Source organism: Nelusetta ayraudi, unplaced genomic scaffold (assembly GCF_046127955.1).
Source record: "Nelusetta ayraudi isolate G7.1 ecotype Tasmania unplaced genomic scaffold, CSIRO-AGI_Nayr_v1 ptg000064l, whole genome shotgun sequence".
Lineage (NCBI taxonomy): Eukaryota > Metazoa > Chordata > Actinopteri > Tetraodontiformes > Monacanthidae > Nelusetta > Nelusetta ayraudi.
This window is the reverse complement of record NW_027466114.1, coordinates 1,237,807-1,258,590: the sequence shown is the minus strand read 5'-3', so window position 1 is coordinate 1,258,590 and position 20,784 is coordinate 1,237,807. Positions and strand designations below refer to the sequence as shown.

General features: G+C 44.5%; 3 protein-coding genes and 1 long non-coding RNA gene across 4 annotated transcripts in view; 1 reads left to right on the top strand and 3 right to left on the bottom strand.

Moving 5' to 3' along the window:
- The window catches only part of LOC142898371 (NACHT, LRR and PYD domains-containing protein 14-like), a 272,094-nt gene that overhangs the window by 150,444 nt on the left and 100,866 nt on the right, over window positions 1-20,784 (top strand). The window lies entirely within an intron of this gene.
- Window positions 1-20,784, bottom strand: part of LOC142898369 (NACHT, LRR and PYD domains-containing protein 12-like) — a 487,638-nt gene that overhangs the window by 465,063 nt on the left and 1,791 nt on the right. Inside the window, exon 3 of the mRNA XM_076041305.1 lies at window positions 20,576-20,682. Coding sequence (XP_075897420.1) covers window positions 20,576-20,682 — 107 coding nt within the window. The remainder of the gene's footprint in view (window positions 1-20,575; window positions 20,683-20,784) is intronic.
- LOC142898408 (uncharacterized) lies at window positions 2,014-3,489 on the bottom strand. Its single transcript, XR_012928582.1, has 2 exons — window positions 3,276-3,489; window positions 2,014-2,459 (listed from the first exon to the last, which is right to left on the bottom strand). It is a non-coding gene; the product is annotated as an uncharacterized LOC142898408 (long non-coding RNA).
- Window positions 10,722-20,659, bottom strand: LOC142898401 (NLR family CARD domain-containing protein 3-like). Its single transcript, XM_076041341.1, has 5 exons — window positions 20,563-20,659; window positions 19,571-19,689; window positions 17,535-18,415; window positions 15,577-15,741; window positions 10,722-13,034 (listed from the first exon to the last, which is right to left on the bottom strand). The coding sequence occupies exons 3-5, from the start codon at window positions 18,296-18,298 to the stop codon at window positions 12,596-12,598; spliced, it is 1,368 nt and encodes a 455-aa protein (XP_075897456.1). The 5' UTR covers window positions 18,299-18,415; window positions 19,571-19,689; window positions 20,563-20,659; the 3' UTR covers window positions 10,722-12,595.

The following is a 20,784-nucleotide window of genomic DNA, read 5'->3' as shown; positions in this document are numbered from 1 at the left end:
CGATATCGATATCAAAACACTTTTTAGTTTGTTTTTTTTTTGTCAGTTAAAAAAACGTTAAAAATCACAAGACACGAGTGGCCTTTAATATATTTATTACAAAAAAATTAAAAACAATGAAAGAAACATTTTAAAGTGCAAATTTAAATAAATATAAATATAGAAATTATAAATATATACTATAAAGCGCTAAATAACTAAATAAATGTCATTCAATAAAAAAATTATACAAAATATAAAAAACTTTGTAAAAAAGAAATAATTATGGATAAGTGTAATTAAAAAATGACAATGAAAAACAAAACCTTCGAGAAACATTTTCTAACATCCTGAAAACAAATACTCTCAGGAAAACATAAACATGTCTAACCTTAGTTTGTTTTTGTTTGTCTTACCTTGTTGACATGGGCGGAGCTTCCGCCTTCCCCAGAAGTGTCACAAGCTGGCAAGCGTGACGCGTCTTCTCAGCAGATGTTATGGAGGAGTGTGGAGGACACTCCCGCTGCTCGTTCACCTCTCCTGGATACTGCTTCAGGTGTGCCAGGTGTTGGCCACGCCTCCGTAACATCTGCTGATAAAATGCCTCACACATGCCATCTTGTGTCACTTCTGGGGAAGGCGGAAGCTCCACCAAACCATGTCAACGACGTAAGACAAAAGAAAAATGAAGCTATAAGAAACCACTACACAGTGAACACAATCAAACTATGTCTAACCTTGCCGATGCCATCTTGGCCAGTGAGCGGTGGACTGCACTGTCTGACACAGGAAAAAACAAAACATGATGATTGGTCAGTTCTGCAAGACCACCTACTGTATCTCCCTAACACAACCATGGGCATACTTATGTGTGCTACATGTGTAGAGTGTGTGTGAGTGTGTGTTTGTTTTTTCTCTGAACTGCTCACAAGCTTTAAATTTGAGTTTCAGAATAAGAGCATGTTAACATCTTTTGCTTTCAGTCTGTTTCTTTTCACACTCAGCAACTCCCCTGCCTTTGAAAACAGTCTTTCTAATGAAACACTGCTTGCAACAGTGAGGTGTTTCTTGGCCAGTTTGCTGAGCATTGGAAGTGACTGCTGTTTTTTCTTCCACCAACCCAAAGGCTCCTCTTTCCTGGCCATCACTTTATCCTCCATGTGTCGGCGCATTTGGATGTATGCGTCAGTGTTGACTGTGCCATTTCCCTCTGAAGCCCAAACCTGCATGTCAAAGTCCTGCCATAACCTTGAAGTTGAAGGAGTAGGAGGAGCTTCCAACACTGAGAAGGTTGATACACTGACAGAGAGGTTATTGGAAACTGGGGCATCACTGGCATGCTTTTCTGTGTGGTGTTCTTTCTGCATCTCACCGATGAGCTTGGACCTCATAGATTCAACATTTCCATTGTCTGAAAAGACCACATTTTTGAATGTAGGGTCTAATAAAGTGCTGGCTGCCAGCTTGGAAAAGGCCTCCTGCAATTCTCTGCAAGGTGTGACGCCAGTATATTAGCGTTGGGCCCAGCAGACGCACTTGCTCTTTGGAGCAGAGACAGCAGAGGTCTCACTTTAGAAAGTGTGACATTTCTATCTGCGGACACTTCTCTAGTGACCTCTTCAAATGGCTTGAGGGCTTCAATAGCCTGGCTAATAGAATGCCAGTCTTCCTCACTAAGACAGAGGTTGGCTTTACCAAGGAGGCAAAGTGCTGTCTGAGCAGCTTGTTGCTGTTCAGACAGCACTTTGCCTCTCCAACATTGTTCCAGACACTGTTCCATCTTGTCTCGACCGACTGCTTCAGTTTCTTTTCTTTCAGTCTCAATGCATCTTGTTGTTTTTCAAGCAGTTCTGTTGCTTTGGAGCTATGGTGGAAATATACACAACACTCACAACAGCGCTACACTTTTCAATTACTGACATCAACTTCTGGTCAGACTTCATTGAGTCTTTGACTACAACATTTAATGAGTGAGCGTAACATGGAATATGTTTCCACATGTTGGTCCTGACAGCTTGGACCATGTTGGCTGCATTATCGGCAACAACTGCATGTATTTTATTGTTTCTGCCCCAGTCCTCCACAGTCTGTGTTAGTACATTAGACATGTTGTCACCAGTGTGATCCTCTACAACATTGACAGTGTCCAGGGTGTAAGCCTGGATTTCCCACTCCTCATCTATACAGTGTGCTGTCACTGTCAGAAAGGCTTGAGTTGCCCGGGAGGTCCACATGTCAGTGGTTAAGACAACACTAGAAGCTCTGTATAAACATTCTTTCACTGCTGTTTTCACCTCAGTATACAAATGTGCTATTTGTATTGTCATCAGGGTCTTCCGTCCAGGTAGACGATAGCGTGGCTCAAGCACCTTCACTGCACTTGATGAAGCCCGGATCCTCCACAATTGAGATGGGCTGCATGTCAGTAACTATCATCTTAGAGAGGCTTCTTGTGATGTCCTGTGCTCTTTGGGAATCATCTGAAAAAGATTGGAATTTCCATCAAGCTGAGTTCTAAATACACATACATATTTTTCAACAAAGTAAAGAATAGTTGACAATAATCTACACAGATGTTATCAACAATTGGTCGAATAAGTGTAACCGGTTGAATCGTGTCGTTTGCGTTGTGTTGAGTTTGAGTGACCCACACCGTGCTCAGCTCTGGAGGCTATCTGCGTTTATTCTGGCAACTCTCCCACGGAGTACACGGAACAAAAGGGGCACAAATACAACATACCTGACAACAGAAAGTGCAATACAAAATCCTTTGTCAACTGCTGATACATATGTGGAGCCCCCTACACAAATTAATTGACATTAAAGTATACAACCAAATTGTGAAATTAAAAGTAGACCTCACCGAGGCTCACCTCTCCCACGGAGTACACGGAACAAAAGGGAAGAGGTGAGGCGGGAAAAACTCTTATATAGGGGGTGTGTGCCCCCAACAGGTGTCCATAGGGGACTGAAGCTTGGAGACAAATGTTCCACATTAAAACAAAGAGGCTTAATTGTCAGGTGTTTCTACTAAATTTTGTGAAATTATACAAATAATATCCAGCTTCTTCTACAATTACTATTAAAACATAAATGATCCTGTTACATAAGGTCAAAGCTGAAGCCACAAGTTATGCAGACAGCACTGTCTTCATGGTAAGAAAAACCCTGTTTTTGAGTGAAGAATTAAAAGATTATATTCATTTCAGTGAATCTATGATTCAAATGAAAACAGTAACAGTAACATTATGACGGGAAAAGTATTTGAAAAGCACTGTCTTACTACCTGTACCCACCTGGGTATTTGCTTTGTCCAAGAAAGCTCTCCTGCAACGTCTTTTGAGGAACTGGAGTAGAAGGAGAGGAATCCTGGACCTGCAACTGTTTGCTTTCAGCTTCCTACAAATCAAGAGGGCTTGCGTGTCTGTAATGTCCGTGACGGGAGTTCCACTCGTGTATAGTAGTTTGTTTTTATTAACAAGATTCCCTCTTCCCGGTCTCCTCTTACTTCCCGGCTTCCGCCTACGTCACCTACTCCCTCGGCACTCTCTTAAAGTGACAGTACCATTAACTGATACATCCATTACAGTGTCGCTCCTCTAAACAGGTACAAGCCTAGCCAAATCCACTAGCCTAACTTTACAAACCTTATGTGCTGTTGGGTGCGTGCTCTTCAAATGTGGAAACGGGTTGCTGGTGTTGCTCCTGTGCGACACTCTTTTGTCGCACAAATGGCATCGCGCAACGTTTTTGTCCACCGGTGAGAAATATGACCACACGACGCTACGTTTCCTTTTCACGCTTAACCAATCAGACTCTCCTCCGGCCGCCGCCATTACTCTGCTCTTCCATGCACGGCTGCGGTGGGCTTTGGCGTCTCCAATAGTCAGAAGTAAGCTGCCGCGGTTGTGGTTACAAAAACAAAATCAAAAAAAGTGTACGCATGTCGATGCAATGTTTTACTCTGATTAGCGATGGATATATCGATAACGATATCGACGTGCACATCACTGTCCACCATGGAACAACCTTCTTTCTTTGCCCAACTCCCTTTAACTTCATAGCTTTCTTGGCAGCTTTTAAAATAGCTGCACAAATATACTCATTGAACCCAGGGGCGTCCAAACCATTCTCACTGAGGGCCACATACATAAAAATATAGGAGCGGCTGGGCCGCTGGCTAGAAATGAGCTATATAGCCTTAACGTTAGTGTATTAAATAGTCAATTATTCTGCTGAGTATCAGCTGCGCTGGGTGTGTAAGCCGGGCCATCCAGCTGCGGTGCTGATCCGACGCCACTCGTGCCAAAAATCCACACAAATGTCACTCGATCAAGGAGCAAATCTGCATCAGATGAGATCAGCTGACTTTGCGTGTGCAGTGTGTACGCTGTGCACAGCGGTGTGCACTCTGTGTGTTAATAAGGAAAAGGCATAGAAGAAAGTGGTGCGCAAAAGCAGGGTAGTGACAGAATTAATGCGCATTATTGATATTTGTCGCATGTGTACCTGCACATGCATGCTTATTAACACACGGGTACTGTGGAATATATTTTCTACTCACCTAAAGTGGGAACGGCATTGCACTCAGTGGGAGCAGCTCCCCCTGGTGTTAAAACTAAGAAGTGCAATACACTCAGGCAAAAGTTGAAGTGCGGGCCATATTCTATTCTATTTAGAACATTTCTTGCGGGTCAATTAAAAATGGATCGCAGTTGGCCCGCGGGCCGTAATTTGGACACCCCTGATTCAAGCTATCAATATCAAGACTTGGATGGATTTGTCCAATGTCTTTATGACTAATGTGCCTAAATTTCTCCCACTCAGCACCACTAAATGGGCGCCCCTGTGCTCTCCCTGAATCTTGGTGTTGTAGATTCAATGCCTCTTCTATCATTATTGGATAATGGTCACTTCCTATAGAGCTTTCCTTTATCACGTCCCAAGAACATAGAGCTGCCAGTGAATGTGATGCTAGTGTGGCAGGTGGGTTTGCCCCCACCTTTGCGTCGTCAGTCACACCTGCGCTGCAGTGAAATTTTAGCGTCATTGATTACACCTGCGCCAGAGTGAAACTAGTCGTTTTAAAAACACACGCCAGGCTGCAGTCAGCACTCTGTCGCCTGGCGTGTCCACGTTGAGAACTCTGTCTTCTGCAGCTCTTAGCCTTTCGGCTAGCAATCCTAACGCGGGCTGGGCCATAAGCGCGGCCGGAGGAGGAACCCTGGCGGGTGCCCGTTCATCGGGAGGTGGCGCTGTGTGTGCGTGATCGTGTGCGTTCACCGCTTGGCTGTTAAAGCCGCAGTTTGTCGGAGCCTCTCCTCCTCTGGTGCTCGGTTTGGCCGCAGCTGTGCAGCTGAATACCGGTGCCCCGAGACGGGAGTTGGAAGGACGCTGGTTTCAACCCCCAGCCTGGGTGCAGTCGCTCCGTCTTCCTCTGCTTCTTCATACCTCTGTTACGGTTGCGGCGGCGACTTTCTCGCAACTAATTGCCGCATTGGTCGAGCCGGGTAACAGTTGGTGTCACCACCACAACGCTGATATTTGTCGTTTGATTTTGGTTTAGACAATTGGGTTTGTCTGTTTCTTTTGTTAGTGTAAACATTTTTTCTTTGGTTGGTTTCTTTTCTTTGTTTTGCTGTCAAATTTTGGGGAAACTTTGGTTATTTATTAAATAGCGATTTTGTTATAGTTTGATTTCTTTTTTTTAGTTAACATTTTGTTTCCCCGTGCTCGTTGACTTCTGTTTGGTCTGTTCTGTCCTGTGCGTGTGTGCGTGCGTGCGAAGGCTAAATAAAAAGCGGCCTTTGTTTTAACTATTTAACGCCTGCCTGAGTGTCTAGGTATTATATTAATGTTGTTCTCTTTTCCTTTGGACAGGAGTTGGCGTAGCGTGCGGCAGACTGCGTCGGTGGTGGTTCCCCTTCACTTTGCTTTATTTCGCACAGCACGAGGTGAATTTTGCTTTGCAGTGATTCCCTTAGTTTTGTTTATTCCCCTGTTTTTTGAGTTTTCTTTGGTTTGTTTAGCCTGCCCGCTTGGCTACGTCCAGCCCCGGTCCCCTTAATTTCCCATGTTTAACAGTCTTTTTGGTATACTTATTGTCTTGACACTCAGGCAGCGAAACCTAGTCTTATTGTTCTTTTAAAAAAGTGTTTTTCTGTGTTTAAAAAAAGAGTTAACTATTTTAAAATTGTCAAATTAAGCTGTTTTTGGAAGTCCATCTTGTCCTCTTCCATCCTAGAGTGTAACAAACCTGTGTAGCCCGAATAATTTTTATTGTAGTTCATTTCCTGGGGTGCAACTCCCCAGGTGGCGTTGTCCGGCAATCCTCCCCCATTTTCCTTTACACCCACTGTAAGAATTGTCTCCACCTCCGCCAGCTCCCCTCGCCACAAACGCAGTCAAGACGGATCCGGAAGGTGTTTAACTCGCGGTGGCATCAGGCTGAAACTAGTTCTGAACGTCCCGGTCCAGTTCAAACCGGCAGTTCTTTCAAGGGAATGCCGACCCGTGGTGCTCTGTGTGCCTGGCTGCGGCCACGCAGGTGTGTTGTTGTTTGCGGTGGAACACCGCTGGGTGGGCGGGACTTCTGGTGGCGCTTCCCGGCCTCGTGGTGCTGAATGAAGATTTGGAGCTGAGAGCAGCGTGCGTGCGCGTGCGTGTTTCACTCCTCTGGAGTGATTTTCAGTTTGCCCCCTTGTTCCTCCTCGGATCGCTTAGATTCCCTGGGATTTTTAGTGGTGGGCAAGTGAAGCCTCGTGATGCACTGAGGCTTTCCTAACAATTGTGCCGAAAAAGATACAAAACTTCAAGACTTGAGTGACGGTGACATCTGGTGGACAACTGAAGACATGGCAACCTCTAAAGAGCACAACTGAAGCACTGGCACGGTTTCAATCCCATGACAGCAATAAAAGCTCAGAAAAGTCTTTGTGGTCATTCAATTGTTTTGTCCTTCATACCAAATAATGATTATATCGTCAATACAAAAAATATGCAGATGCTCTCCCCCATACTCTGAAACACAATCCAGATTAACCCAGAGAATAAATGCAAATTATGTTTAGGGTTAAATGTTGGTTCAGGGTTTATTTAAAGCTTTGAGCTTTATTCTTGATTTAAAAACTGTACTAAAAGTCCCTAACAGGATTACGGATTCTTCCTACTTTGCAAATGATCATGGTGTTTCAATTCAGAGACATTGTGTTTTGTTTTTGTTGTTTTGGAAGTGTGTTTCAGGAAAACCCTTAAAGATAATGGTTTGTCATTTGGGGACTTGGACGTTTTTTTTTTTTTTTTTTTTTTAAGGATTATTCACAGAAGCAGAGAAGCAATTTGTCTTCACAGGTTTTTATTGGGAAATATTCCTTCTTTTTTTTTTGTTCCTACTGTCGCAGGCTTCAGTCGGCTACTTTTCTGGCTGAGCAGCTCCCCAGCTTTGGAAATGATCCTTTCACAGGGAACAGATGATGCTGGGATGCACAGATACTTGCATGCAGTTTTCCAAAGCATAGGATATAGTCTGCTGTGCCACCCAGTCACTTCTGCTCTTGTCAGAATTTGTTCTTTCAAATATCTATGACACAGACAGTACCACAATGAATGACTGAATAAACAACTGATGTTTCAACACTTTTTAACATGCATACCTCTGGATCTCCACTGCAGCGCTGGCAGATGCACTGCTGGTGCGGTGCCGAGACTCGACGTAGTTTTCCAGGAAGGCCCACAAGTTGTCATTTTCTTCACCGGCACTGGCGGATGTTGTTGCTGTCTCCAGTGGCACATCTTCTGCAGACCCATCAATAAGACTGGAACACTCTGGTGTCAGCGTTTCTACAGCAGCCTGAGCATTGCTTTGATTAATAAAGCCAGCCTGTTAAAACCGTGGCTCCAAGATGGTGGCCACCGACGGGAGTTCACCTTTTTCCAAGCCACTGAATTTTTCACTCAAATTAGTATTCAAATTGTTGGCAAGCGTGACCCCAATACCAGGAGCTGTTTGGGCACATTTGGCAGAAATGACACGCCTCAGCATTTTGGCTATAGGAATTGCCTTTGAGCCCGACACACTCCTTTCCTCAGAAAGCTCAACAGTTGCCTGAGACTGGCCTTCAAACTGTCAGGCACTGGGTGATTGCTGCATAGTCATCAGCAGTGAAAGGCACTATGTCAGTGCTAAGTGATGCCAGGGCTGCCCCTAAAGGTTCTCTCTGCTCATAAAGCCTATGGAGCATGGCATAAGTGTTGTTCCATCTGGTTTCCACCTCTTGAACAAGCTTTCTTATTTATTTATTTATTTATTTATTTATTTATTTATTTTGGGGGGGGGGCATGCCCACATTGGCTTGAATAGAGCACAACTTTTCCTTTGCTTTTGAACTGGAGTGTTCCACTATTTTGCCGGCCCTACTGCGCATGTTTTCCAGCTCAGTCTGACTGTTTTTTCTTCTTTTTTTAACAATTAAATTGAGCATGTGGGCAAAGCAATAAATATGTCTAACGTTTAACACATATTGTGAGCTCCATCAGTAACCATCCCACAGACCTTTTCAGTGATTTCAAACTCTGCCATCAAATTTGCAATTGCTTCTGAAATATTATTAATAATTATTAATATTAGCTTCTGTGTGGGTCAAAGGAAAATACTGCACACCTAAAAGCACAGTAGCCAGATCTAGGCTGTCTGACACATAATAGCAAGTGACATCAAGGTACGCATCCATGTTGACTGATGTCCACATGTCTGTAGTCAAACTAACAGCTGAAGTTTGCTTAATTTCTGCCAAGGCCTTCTCTTTGGTTAAGGTGTACCTTGCTTCCACCATTGCCTTTACAGTTTTGCGGCTTGGAATGGAGTTGTGTATGTGTGTGTGTGTGTGTGTGTGTGTGTGTGTGTGTGTGTGTGACCTCTGCCTTGACCTTGTGGTCCTCAGTGGGACCTGCAGCAGAAAACAGCAGGTTTCTATTAGTCACATTCTATGAGCAGGTCACATGATGACATCAGCAGCAGCAGCCAATCAGAAGGTGGAGGCTGGAGGTCCTCACCTGTCCCTCAGGGGTCTGGGCTCTGCACCCTGGATGACCTGGAGCCAATGTTCCCTCTAATTTTTCAACACAAGCTCCTTGAGCACACTGAGGACCACTGTGAGCAACATCAGATGTGCACGCTGTGGCCACACACCAGTATCACACCTGTTCAAAACCTTGGATCATAGCAAGTTACATGGCTTATTAAAAGAATCAAATTCCAGCAGCAATTTTCATGAGTTGACTTTGAATAGAAGTGATTTGGCCCACTTCAAATGAAAAAGAGCAAAATCTTGTTGTTGATGAGATGTGTAGTGTGTTATATGTGAGAGTCCTGCTTTAACCATAGGAAGAGTCCTGCTTTGGCCTGGCTGAGGTCCAGTTGTGGCCTGGCTGAGGGTCATGTTCTGGAAGAAATTATACATTTTACACCTTTCACACATTAAATTTTGTTCATGTAGTGCCGCATCTGGACCTCATCTTCTTCTCACAGGACAACTGGAATTTATTGCAGCACGGCCTTCCGATGAACCACGTTGGGAGGATGCAGAGGTGGTACCTGATTGGCTGTGATGCTCCTCTCCTGATGATCAGATCTCACTTGAGGTCGGGAGAGAGCGTAAAATAGCCACTCTAGGAAAACACTTCCCCCACAAACCACAGGGGGGAGTCAGACCGAGAGGATCTGGCTCCAGGCGCGAGGGGTACTGCCTGGAACCGTCCCCAAGGTTGATGACTGTTATCTGCTCCAGGACGTTCCTCAGCATTGAACAACAACGCCAGATGGTCATGAGGGACTCACATTTGCACAATGTTAAAAACTGTATTTTCTTCTCCACAGGGACGCTTCAAACTCACATATTTGCAATTGTTGTTGAAAATAAAGCATGAATGGACTTTGAATGGCCTCCCTAGCTCAAGGTTTGACCAATCCACCATCCTGAAGGAGGCCTGAGTACAGTGGAGCTTCAGGTGGAGCAACAGTGCCCTCAAGAGGCAGGAACAGGAAGTGCTTCTGGGTGCTTGCGTTGCATCAGTTTCTCTCCCTCGATGTTGTGCAGTTCATTCTTTTCTTTTCACACATTTCTCTTCCATGCCCCATGATACTCTGTGACAATATCCACTCTCACTAAGGTTACAACTACGGCACACTCGTGTCTTAGCTATCTCCAACATGGATGTATAATGTGTGTGTAAGAGCTATGGAACTCTACGGGGTGCACTGAATGGAGCCGGTAACACTATGGGGGTGTGACTCCGGCTAGAGAGTCACGGAGGCAGTTCAAGGTTCAACAGTCCTTTACTTCTCTGATTATCAGAAGAACGTGGTTCTGTAACACAATACAATAATACAGTACATTGTAAATTAACACACATATATATACATAGCTACATGAATCACAAGTTCATGAGGGATGTGCTTCCTTTGTCCTCCCTTGAGCTCTTTGCATGACTCCTGCAACAATGCCTTTCTTTATGTGGAGGTCTTTTGATTGATTTCAACATTTCAATATCAATAATCATATTATTGTAAACAAACACCTAAACTAATCATATTATGAAGCACAAACATCTACACTAAACACAGTAACACCTTCACCCCCACTGAAAATGCTCAATCCTGCAGTCCTGTCTTTACTGTTGTATTGTATTTGGACGTTTATGCACAATCTCGTTGTACACGTTTACGTGTTGCAATGACAATAAAATCAATCAATCAAATTCTATTTATATAGCACCTTCCAACAACCAAATGGTGCACAAGGTGCTTTCCAGAGTGAAACAAATAACAGCAATTGCAATAAAAACAGTTAAAATACAGCAAAACTGTGAATTAAAAAATAAGAGTGTATGGAGTGTGAGAGTCAGTGTGTTGTCAGTAATGCCTGTAGGTGTGTGGATGGAGTGAATGGTATGAGTGCGTGTTGTCTGTGTGCAACAAAGAAAAAGCATGACGGGAAGTGAAAAACAAAGCAGCTGCTGCGGTGGAAGCCAGGTGTGAGAGAGCCAGTGCTGAGGGAGGCGGTCCTAAACAAGCTGTGCACCGGCCAGGTGCACCTGGTTAGTCATCAGCACCTGAAAGAGACACACAACCAGTACACAGCAACAACAGGGCAATAGCCAAGGCCCCCATGGCCAGAACAGGGCCACACTTCACAGCACACTGAACCTCCTCACATAGATTTTTCTATCTACATACACATCAATCTGCTGCAACATGCAAACGGAAGCAAAGCAGGTGGAGATTTAATTATGTTGCTCAAGAAAAAAGGTGCATTAAACATTTATTAAACAAATATATATTTATTAGTGGTGGGACTCCATTAAAGAAAATAATCTAATTAATGATGGCCTTTGTAGTTTGTCAAACCTCTGCCCTTTGACCTCTGGTCAGTTCACTCCAGATTATTCTGTCTCAACCTTTGAATTTTTTTCAAAAATGAATCAACAAATGTTTTGTTTTATTAATGGCCTCAAAAAGTTTTGACTTCAATTGACTTCAGAAGCTGCACTATGAGTAAAGGAGTTGATTTTAGAACCATCCAGAACCACCAGGGTGTTTAGCTCTTAGAACCATCCAGAACCACCAGGGTGTTGAGCTCTTTATTGAAAACACTGGAATCAGTCCTAGACGAAGTTCTGGAGGGAGGACGAAGACGATCAGAACCAAACAAGAACCCCAAGGAAAAACTGAACCTGAACTAAAGTCAAAGAAGTAAATCCACTAGTTGAAGGTTGGGGACGGGGGCGGGGTCTGGCACTCCAAGAGCCAATGAGAAGGCTTTCCCGACACTGGAGACGGTGGATCATCCTACGCTGGATACATATGATGAATATGGATGTGGTGTGGGCTTCACTGCTGCTAAAGAAATAAAACAACAATAAATCAGAGAACAACATGAAGAAGCAACAACTGTGATTGTTGCTGAGGTGAGACACCTGAGTCAAATGATACAAGTGTTGGTGAAGATGCCGCATTTCACAGCACATTGAAGCTACTAACATAGATCTACATACATATCAATCTACCTAAACATGCAAACACAAGCAGGTGGAGATTTAATGATACTGCTCAAGAAAAAAGGTGTATTAAACATTGATGGACTTAGATGGGAAGTGAGATTGTGGTGTCCAGAGAGGAGGACAGCAGTCAGTCATGGTTGACCTCCAGTGCTCACGCAGTGCTTCACTGGAAGGCCAAGAACAATCCAAGAGTCCATATGTGGCACTGCAAGGTCCACCAGTGGCTTCTGGGACGTCTCTCCCAGTAACCACTGCAGCTCGTAGGGAGAAGCAGTCCGCCAGCCACCAGGCTGCACTGGGGTCAAAGGTCGTGACACGCCCACGCACTCTGCGTGTGGGTGCAGCTTGCTGTTTGGCTCCACTAGTTGTAGTTCTGTCAGCCACCACTAGATGGAGCTCTCCTCTTCACTCTCCTCCTCATCCACCCTCATCCTTCCACCTGCAGTGAGAAGAAGAGACAGCAGGAGTCAGGACTCGCGGTCCTTGAACGCATCATCACAGAGACGTTGACTGTTGATGGAGATGATGGAGTGACTGGTGAGAAGAAGCAGACTCTCAGTCACATGTCAAGTGTGGAACATATGAAGGTCATGTGACCATGGAGTGTTGGACTGATACTGAGGCCTGATGAAGATGAACTGATCAATAATTGAGTGGTGAACTGAGAGAAGAAGCAGCTTGGCAGCAGATGTTGGATGAATGAGGAGCAGCTGGACGTCACCATCCTCCTCTCACACTGTGACTGGGAACACTGGACCTCTGCTGTGGGATCAACTGGCTTTGGTGCTGGAACCATCATCCACTGCTTCCAAACCAGTACTGACCTCACACTCTCCAGTTGATAGTCTCTGCTGTGGAAAAGACCCATCAGTGGCTTCACTGATGATTCCTCCAGCTGGTTCTGACTCAGGTCCAGGTGTCTGAGGTGGGAGGGGTTGGACTTCAGAGCTGAGAGCAGCCAATCACAGCTGAGCTCTGACAAACTGCAGCACCACAACCTGAATAAAGAATAAATGATGGAGAGTTTATAATGATGGAGAGTTTTTCCAGGGTGTCATCACTCTGAACATCAAAGTGAAATGTGGACTTCAGAATCTGACACTACAGAAAATGTCACCTTGAAATTAAATCCTCAGTCCAAAACTAATGTGTGTTAAAATTATGTTTGGTCACATGACCACTGATGACCTGCTTTAAACTTCAAACATGAACAGAATGAAGTTTTCATATTTCTGGATGTCATTTTGATATGAATCAACCTTCAGTTCGATGTTTATTCAACATGTGTGATGAACTGTGTTTGGTGCTGAAACCATCATCCACTGGTTCCAAACCAGTACTGACCTCAGAGTCTCCAGTTTACAGTCTGGACTCTGCAGAAAACCACTCAGCTCCTTCACTGATGAATCCTGCAGCTGGTTCCTACTCAGGTCCAGGAGTCTGAGGTGGGAGGGGTTGGACTTCAGAGCTGAGAGCAGCCAATCACAGCTGAGCTTTGACAACCTGCACCTCTCCTGAATAAACCTGAATAGAGAATAAATGATGGAGAGTTTATAATGATGGAGAGTTTTTCCAGGGTGTCATCACTCTGAAAATCAAAGTGAAATGTGGACTTCAGAATCTGACACTGCAGAAACAGAGAGGGAGGGAGAGAGGGTGAGTGAATGAGCGCTGCAATCTGAAATCTGACCACTAGATGGCAGGATTTTACACACTGTGCCTTTAGACCAGTGATTTATGTTGTTCAAATAAACCACTTTAGCAAATCACTCTTTGTGGCATCAAATCCTGAACATCACTTTTTAAACAAGAATACTTTGACTGTTCTGCTGTGCAAAGATCTTTTCTGGCAAAGCACTTTTGTAACATCCAATAAAGAAAATGAACTTTTTATCATCAACATTCCCTCTGTTTTCTATCAAGTTATTCTGTTGTGCAAATAACCATTCATTGACTTCACTCATGCAAAAACAATGGAGTTGAATATGTAGATAAAAGAAGAAATGCAGGTATTTGGCAAGAGGTGTGAGAGTGTGTGAGAGTGTGTGAGAGTTATTGTATTAGTGGCTGCAATGGGCCTCTTTTGCTTTGCACAACATCTCACAGTGGGCTTGCAGGCTTGACGCTGCCACTGGCAGACCAGGCTCAATGTGGAGCTTAGCTCTGTACTTAACCTTCAGTATTGCAACAGCTGAAAAGCCTATTTGACAGGGATGGGATGTGGCCAAATGAAGCAGAATTCCCACAGCCCTCTGTCCAATGGCAGCACTTTTCCTGGGGACAACCACCTGGCTTCACTGTGAAACAACACAGCTTTGTGTTGTGCTCCCATCTCCTCACAAAGTGCAGAGCATTGCCGCGCTATCAGGGCTCTTGTTTTGATGAAATTGACCACATCAACACCATCGTTCTGCAGCGATTCGCTGAACCTTTCTACAGCCAACAGTGGGCAACAACAGTGAACACAGTGAACACAGTGAACACTGGCCACCACTGGACTCCTGAATTCTTCTCTCCGTCCCTGTCAAATATTTGCACAATGGTGCACACACACACACACACACACACACACACACACACATACACACACTCCCAGACATGACTCGGCTCTCCACCCACTTTGAGAAACACCGCTTTAAACCCAGTTTCACTCATTTCAAACACAAACCAGTGACTGCAAATTGAATTTCCAACAGCAGTGAAGTGAAAATCATGACAACAATAACAAGAGTGATACAAGTTGTAGAGTGAAGAGGGTGAACTGACCTCAGAGTCTGCAGTTTACAGTCTGGACTCTGCAGAAAACCACTCAACTCCTTCACTGATGAAGCCTGCAGCTGGTTCCTACTCAGGTCCAGCTCTCTGAGGTGGGAGGGGTTGGACTTCAGAGCTGAGAGCAGCCAATCACAGCTGAGCTCTGACAAACTGCAGTTCTCCAACCTGAATAGAGAATCAATATTTGATTTCTTCCATGGTGTAAATGTCATATTAAGAGTCATTTCTCCCTGTTAATGATCCAGATGTGCAGCTGTTCAGATCACTGAGTCATTCCCTCAAAGGAGTCATTGTGCCAGTGTGTTGTCAACACAATAACAAGAGCAGTGTGTCAGTCAGTGTGCAGCCAATCAGCAGTGAAGATGGAAAATAATCAGTGAGTCCTTTGTGTGCTTGTGGCTGTTTTCAGTCATCAGAGTCTCGTTACAAGTCAAACACATTCAAAGGACAAGATGAAGAAATACTGCTGCACTATTAATCTGCCTCGAATATTTCTTCACAGGATCTTCTGCTCAGTCATGTGACCTTCATCACCAATCAACAACTTCCATTGAGCTCCAAAGTGACTGGAGACATTTTCCACACTTTCTTCCACCATCCAAAGTCTTTTCTGGCTGCAGATTGTTGACATGAAAATATCAACAACATCCACTTTGTCTAGATGAGTCTTTAATATCTGCTTCAAAGTCTTCACACGGAGCAGCGTTACACACCAGTTGTCATCTGCTGACACACACTGTCCACCAGTAGAAAGCAGGAACTGACCTGAGAACTTCCAGTCTGCAGTTTGGACTCTGCAGTCCAGCACAGAGCAGCTCCACTCCAGGATCCTTCAGGGTGGTGGTACTCAGGTCCAGCAGTGTGAGGTGGGAGGGGCTGGACTGCAGAGCTGAAGACACCACTGCACACTCAAGCTCTGAGAGTTCATGACTGAATGAAGGAGAGCAGAGTGAGAAGTTGCTGCTTCCATCATCATCACCATCATCATCATCATCATCATCATCATCATCATCATCATCACCATCATCATCATCATCACCATCATCATCATCATCATCATCATCACCCTGATCATCATCATCACCCTGATCATCATCACCATCATCATCACCATCATCACCATCATCTTCATCATCATCATCATCACCACCACCATCATCACCATCATCATCAGCAGCAGCTTCATCATCATCATCATCTTCATCATCATCTTCATCACCACCATCATCACCATCACCATCATCATCTTCATCGTGAATGATTGAATAGTTGATTTTTGTTGACAGTGTAAATTCAATCAATCTTGTGCAATCAACTGACAACAATGAAAAAGAAGCTTCCAAAACAAATGTGCACATTCTAAAGACTCACAACAACAAAAACATAACAACTGTGCGAAGGAAAAAGCAGCAGGCTGAAGCCCAAGCTGATTCTTGCCTCTCCTATACAGTCCATAAGATTAGCTGGAATAATTAGTCAGACAAAATCAAAAAGGAAAAAAAGAGAAACGCAACTCAACAAAATCTACTTGACATTATTCCTCATCATTGACTCACAATTCAATCATTTATCCTCATCATCATCAAGTATTTTGCCCTTCAAGATTTTTTCAACTCAACAAAGAAGCACACATTTTCAAATGGTCACTGATCCCATTCCAAAATGGAACTCCCAAAAAAGAAAGACATCTATATTTAACAATGCTTCTCACCTTCCATCATTCAAAGACACTCAACCCTCTGAACATGGATTGATTTTCTCTCACTTTAAAAAACTTATAACATTACAACATATACAATATTTTCATTCTCTCCTGGAAATAGTATTTCTAATGTTTTCAAGTCCACTATATCTATGAATTGGAAGATCTTTGACTATCAATCATTGATTTGTGCTTTAGGGAACTTTATTGATTATTCTGACAACTCTTTTCTGTAGTTGAATTATTATTATAACTATTTACCCAGGTTTGTCCCTTTGAGATCCAAGATCTCTTTTACAAGAGAGACCTGGCCAAGAATGACAGCACATAGAGTTTCAACACACACACACACACACACATAGGGGTAGATCCTCAAAAAAGGGCAATTTGCGCCACAGATGCGGGGATCCACAAAGGTTTTTGCGGTAATGACATGCAGGTGCAAACACGCCCACAAATGCGGCACCTGAAACAGGTGCGAATGTTGCGGTCTGGCAACCTGAGAGCAGTTTGCGCCAAAGGTTGTTGGTGAGTGCGTGTGTTTGACAGTGAAACTCTGCTGGGATAAACGCTCCTGTGCTCCTGGCATTACGATGCAAGACACGTTAGTCACCAACACCTGAGTACCATTTGTATTTTTCATAGCCGATCTAAAATATTGGCATATATACTGTAGTTTATGCCGATCTATATGTAAGATTTGGGGAGCTATATATATATTTCAGGCTTTTCAGAGAGGAAAGTTTCACTCAGAAGCCAGAAACACTTTGACAGACAGAAGCTGCTCCTGGTTTTGGCCGGCGGTGTTTGCGTCTGTAAAACTGCGTGCGGACACGAGCGCAAACTCTTCCTGGATCTGCCGCTGTTTGAATTAGGCATATTTGCATAGAAGGGGGCGTGTCATTTTGCGCGCAATGACTCATTTCAATACATTCAAATGAATCTGGCGCAACCCTGCCGCTACCTGCACCTCGGCGCATTTTGTGCCGCTTTGTGGATCTGGCCCACAGTGTTTACGTACCCTCCTAAACGTATCACAGCCTTCCTGCAGTTCCTCACAGCTGGAATCAGTCTCAATATTCCCTCCATGGTTGTGTTGTACTTGTTGAGGTCCAACTCCTCAAGAACCTCCTCTGACATCTGCAGCATGTAGGCCAGAGCTGAACACTGGATGGCTGAGAGTTCCTTCTCTGATGTGTTCTCTGACTGCAGGAACTCTTGGACCTCCTGATGCACTGACTGATCCTTCACCTCCAGCAGACAGTGGAAGATGTTGATGCTTCTTTCAGGAGAAATATTACGAGTGTTCATCTCCTTCAGGTTGTTGATGACCTTCTGTAAGGTTTCTGGATGGTTGTCAGTGAGACCCAGCAGTCCTCCTAAGAGACTGTGGTTGTATTCCAGACTGAGTCCATGGAGAAAGCGAACAAACAAGTCCAGGTGACCGTTTGGACTCTGCAGGGAATTCTCCATAATCTTCTTCAGGAAATCATCCAGGGTGTCCAAGGTTTGGTTAGGATTAGGGCCTTCTTCTATATATTTTTGTGATGTCCCTGCTTTTGAGTCTTTGAGGAAATCCTGAAGAACCTCCTTCTTCCTGTTGGTGTGACAGTGAAAGCTGTAGACTGCAGCCAGAAACTCCTGGACACTCAGATGAACGAAGCAGTAGATGGTTTTGTGGAAGATCACACTCTCTCTTCTGAAGATCTCTGTACAAACTCCTGAGTACACAGAGGCGTCAGTCACACTGAGACCACACTTCTCCAGGTCTTCACTGTAGAACATGATGTCTCCACTCTCCACATGTTCAAATGCCAGCTGGCCCAGCTTCAGAAGAAGCTCCCTGTCAGCCTCCGTCAGCTCCTGTGGACCTCCTCCATACTTGTGCTGCTTCCTCTTGGTCTGGACCAGCAGGAAGTGTGAGTACATGTCAGTCAGGGTCTTGGGCAGCTCTCCTCTCTGCTCTGAGCTCAACATGCTCTCCAGAACTGTGGCAGTGATCCAGCAGAAGACCGGGATCTCACACATGATGTGGAGGCTCCTGGAGGCCTTGATGTGGGAGATGATCCCCCTGGACACATCTTCTCTATCTCTGAACCTCCTCCTGAAATACTCCTCCTTCTGGTCATCGGTGAAGCCTCGTACTTCTGTCAGCCTGTCCACACATGACGGAGGGATGTGATTGGCTGCTGCAGGTCTGGAAGTTATCCACAGCAGAGCCGAGGGAAGCAGATCTCCTCTGATCAGGTTTGTTAGCAGGACGCTGACTGACTTCTTCTGAGTGACGTCAGTCACCACCTGGTTGTCCTCAAAGTCCAGAGCCAGTCTGCTTTCATCCAGGCCGTCCAAGATGAAGAGAAGTTTGCAGACATGCAGCTGCTCTGCTGTGAGCTTCTCTCACGTTGGATGGAAAACATGGAGCAGCTCCAGAAGACTGTAGTGCTGCTCTTTGACCAAGTTGAGCTCCCTAAATGAGAGAGGAAGCACCAGATGAAGGTCCTGGTTCTCCAGGCCCTGGGCCCAGTCCAGAGTGAACTTCTGCACTGAGAAGGTTTTTCCAACCCCAGCGACACCGTTGGTCAGCACCACTCTGACTCTGAGTCCCTGCTGCTCAGGTGAGGCTTCAAAGATCTGGCTGCACCTGATTGGACGGTCGTGGAGGATCTTCTTGGTCTCCAGCTGCCTGACCTCATGCTCTCTGTTGACCTCCTCACTCAGTCCCTCAGTGATGTAGAGCTCAGTGTAGATGCTGTTGAGGAGGGTTTGACTTCCTGCTTCTTCACCTTCAGTCACACGTTCACATCTCCTCTCCAGACTGATCTTCTGCTGCTGTAGAAGCTCCTGCAGACCATCATCAGCCTCTGGAGCAAAGAAAAGGTTGGAGAAGAAAACATCAGTGTGACAGTGTGAGCATCATTTTCTCTCCACAACTTGAAGCTGCTGTGGTGAAGCTGCTGTGTGACTGTTTGCTCTCAACGTCCCTCAGTGAATCTTCTCACTGGAGGTCCTGAAGGATCTCAGAGGCAAAGTGAAGGAGGTGCAGGTGGACAGTCTTACTGTGAGCAGTCTTGGTGTGACTGGCAGGTTGCAGTGTTGATGGAGCAGACTGGTCCCAGTATGAGCTGGTGGACACTGGGTCAGTCAGGACGTCGCAGCCTACACCACTGCTCCTCCTCCTCCTGTGGAGAAGTTTGGGTTTGACTGGTCAGTTGGACAGTTTGGATGAAAGTTTTTAGTCTTGAACACATTTTTCCTGTTACTGAAGTTTTGATTCTTCTGGAATACTAAATTACATGAAACACTCAACAAGATAAAGTTTAGGCTTTTATTTTGAAATGACTTGGTCAAGCTGTCTGTTCTAGAAGCACAGAGTGTCTTTTCCTCTGAAACACAAACAGTCAAAACTAGGCCTGTCACGATAACAAATTTTGCTGGACGATAATTGTGCTACAAATTATTGCCGATAAACGATATTATTGACACCATTTCTTTTAAATCATATATAATGATAATATATGACATAATAATGCAAGTACACCATGTCAAAAGCAATAAACTTTCATTTCTCCAGATTAAGAGGTTGCAAATAAGATGAACAAACATAATAAACATAAAGGACACCAAGAAAACAATAAAAATAAAATGGACTCACATTCTGTTTTTATCAAAAATAGCACTTAAAAACCACAATAACAACTAAAAACAATTCAAAAAAAAGGAAAAAAAGAAAGAAGGACTTTGACGCTGTCTGTAAGCGCGCACCATTTTGCGCTGTTTTTTTTTTATATTTGCTTTGCTTACCGAACGCTTCAGTCAGCGTTGCCTGTCGGGACGGTGGCTCCGCGGAACCTCGGGCGGTACTTTATTTTTTTCACAGTTGGGAAAACTGGAGGGGATGATTGTGCTGGAGGTGCGCGTGCATGTTCATCGTATTCCCTTTCTTCACCACCACTACTTTCGAACAAATGCGACATATCGGTTCGCCCGTGTTCATGGGATCACCTCGTTCGTTTCGTTTGAAGCCGAAATGTTCCCATACTGGCACTTACTGTGTCTCAGAAGGTCCAGGTTCATTACTGAAGAGTGGAGGGAGACGTATGGACCGGTCACTCTTCAGAGACACCATGCTGGACCCTGGAGACTCTGACCTCCGTCTCCATCCCTGAACTCTGCAACACAAACATGTCTTGAGTCAAAAACATCAATCTTTCATCAATTGTCTGCTGATAAACATTAAAGACAAACTGCTGCTCAGATTGAGGAGCTGCAGC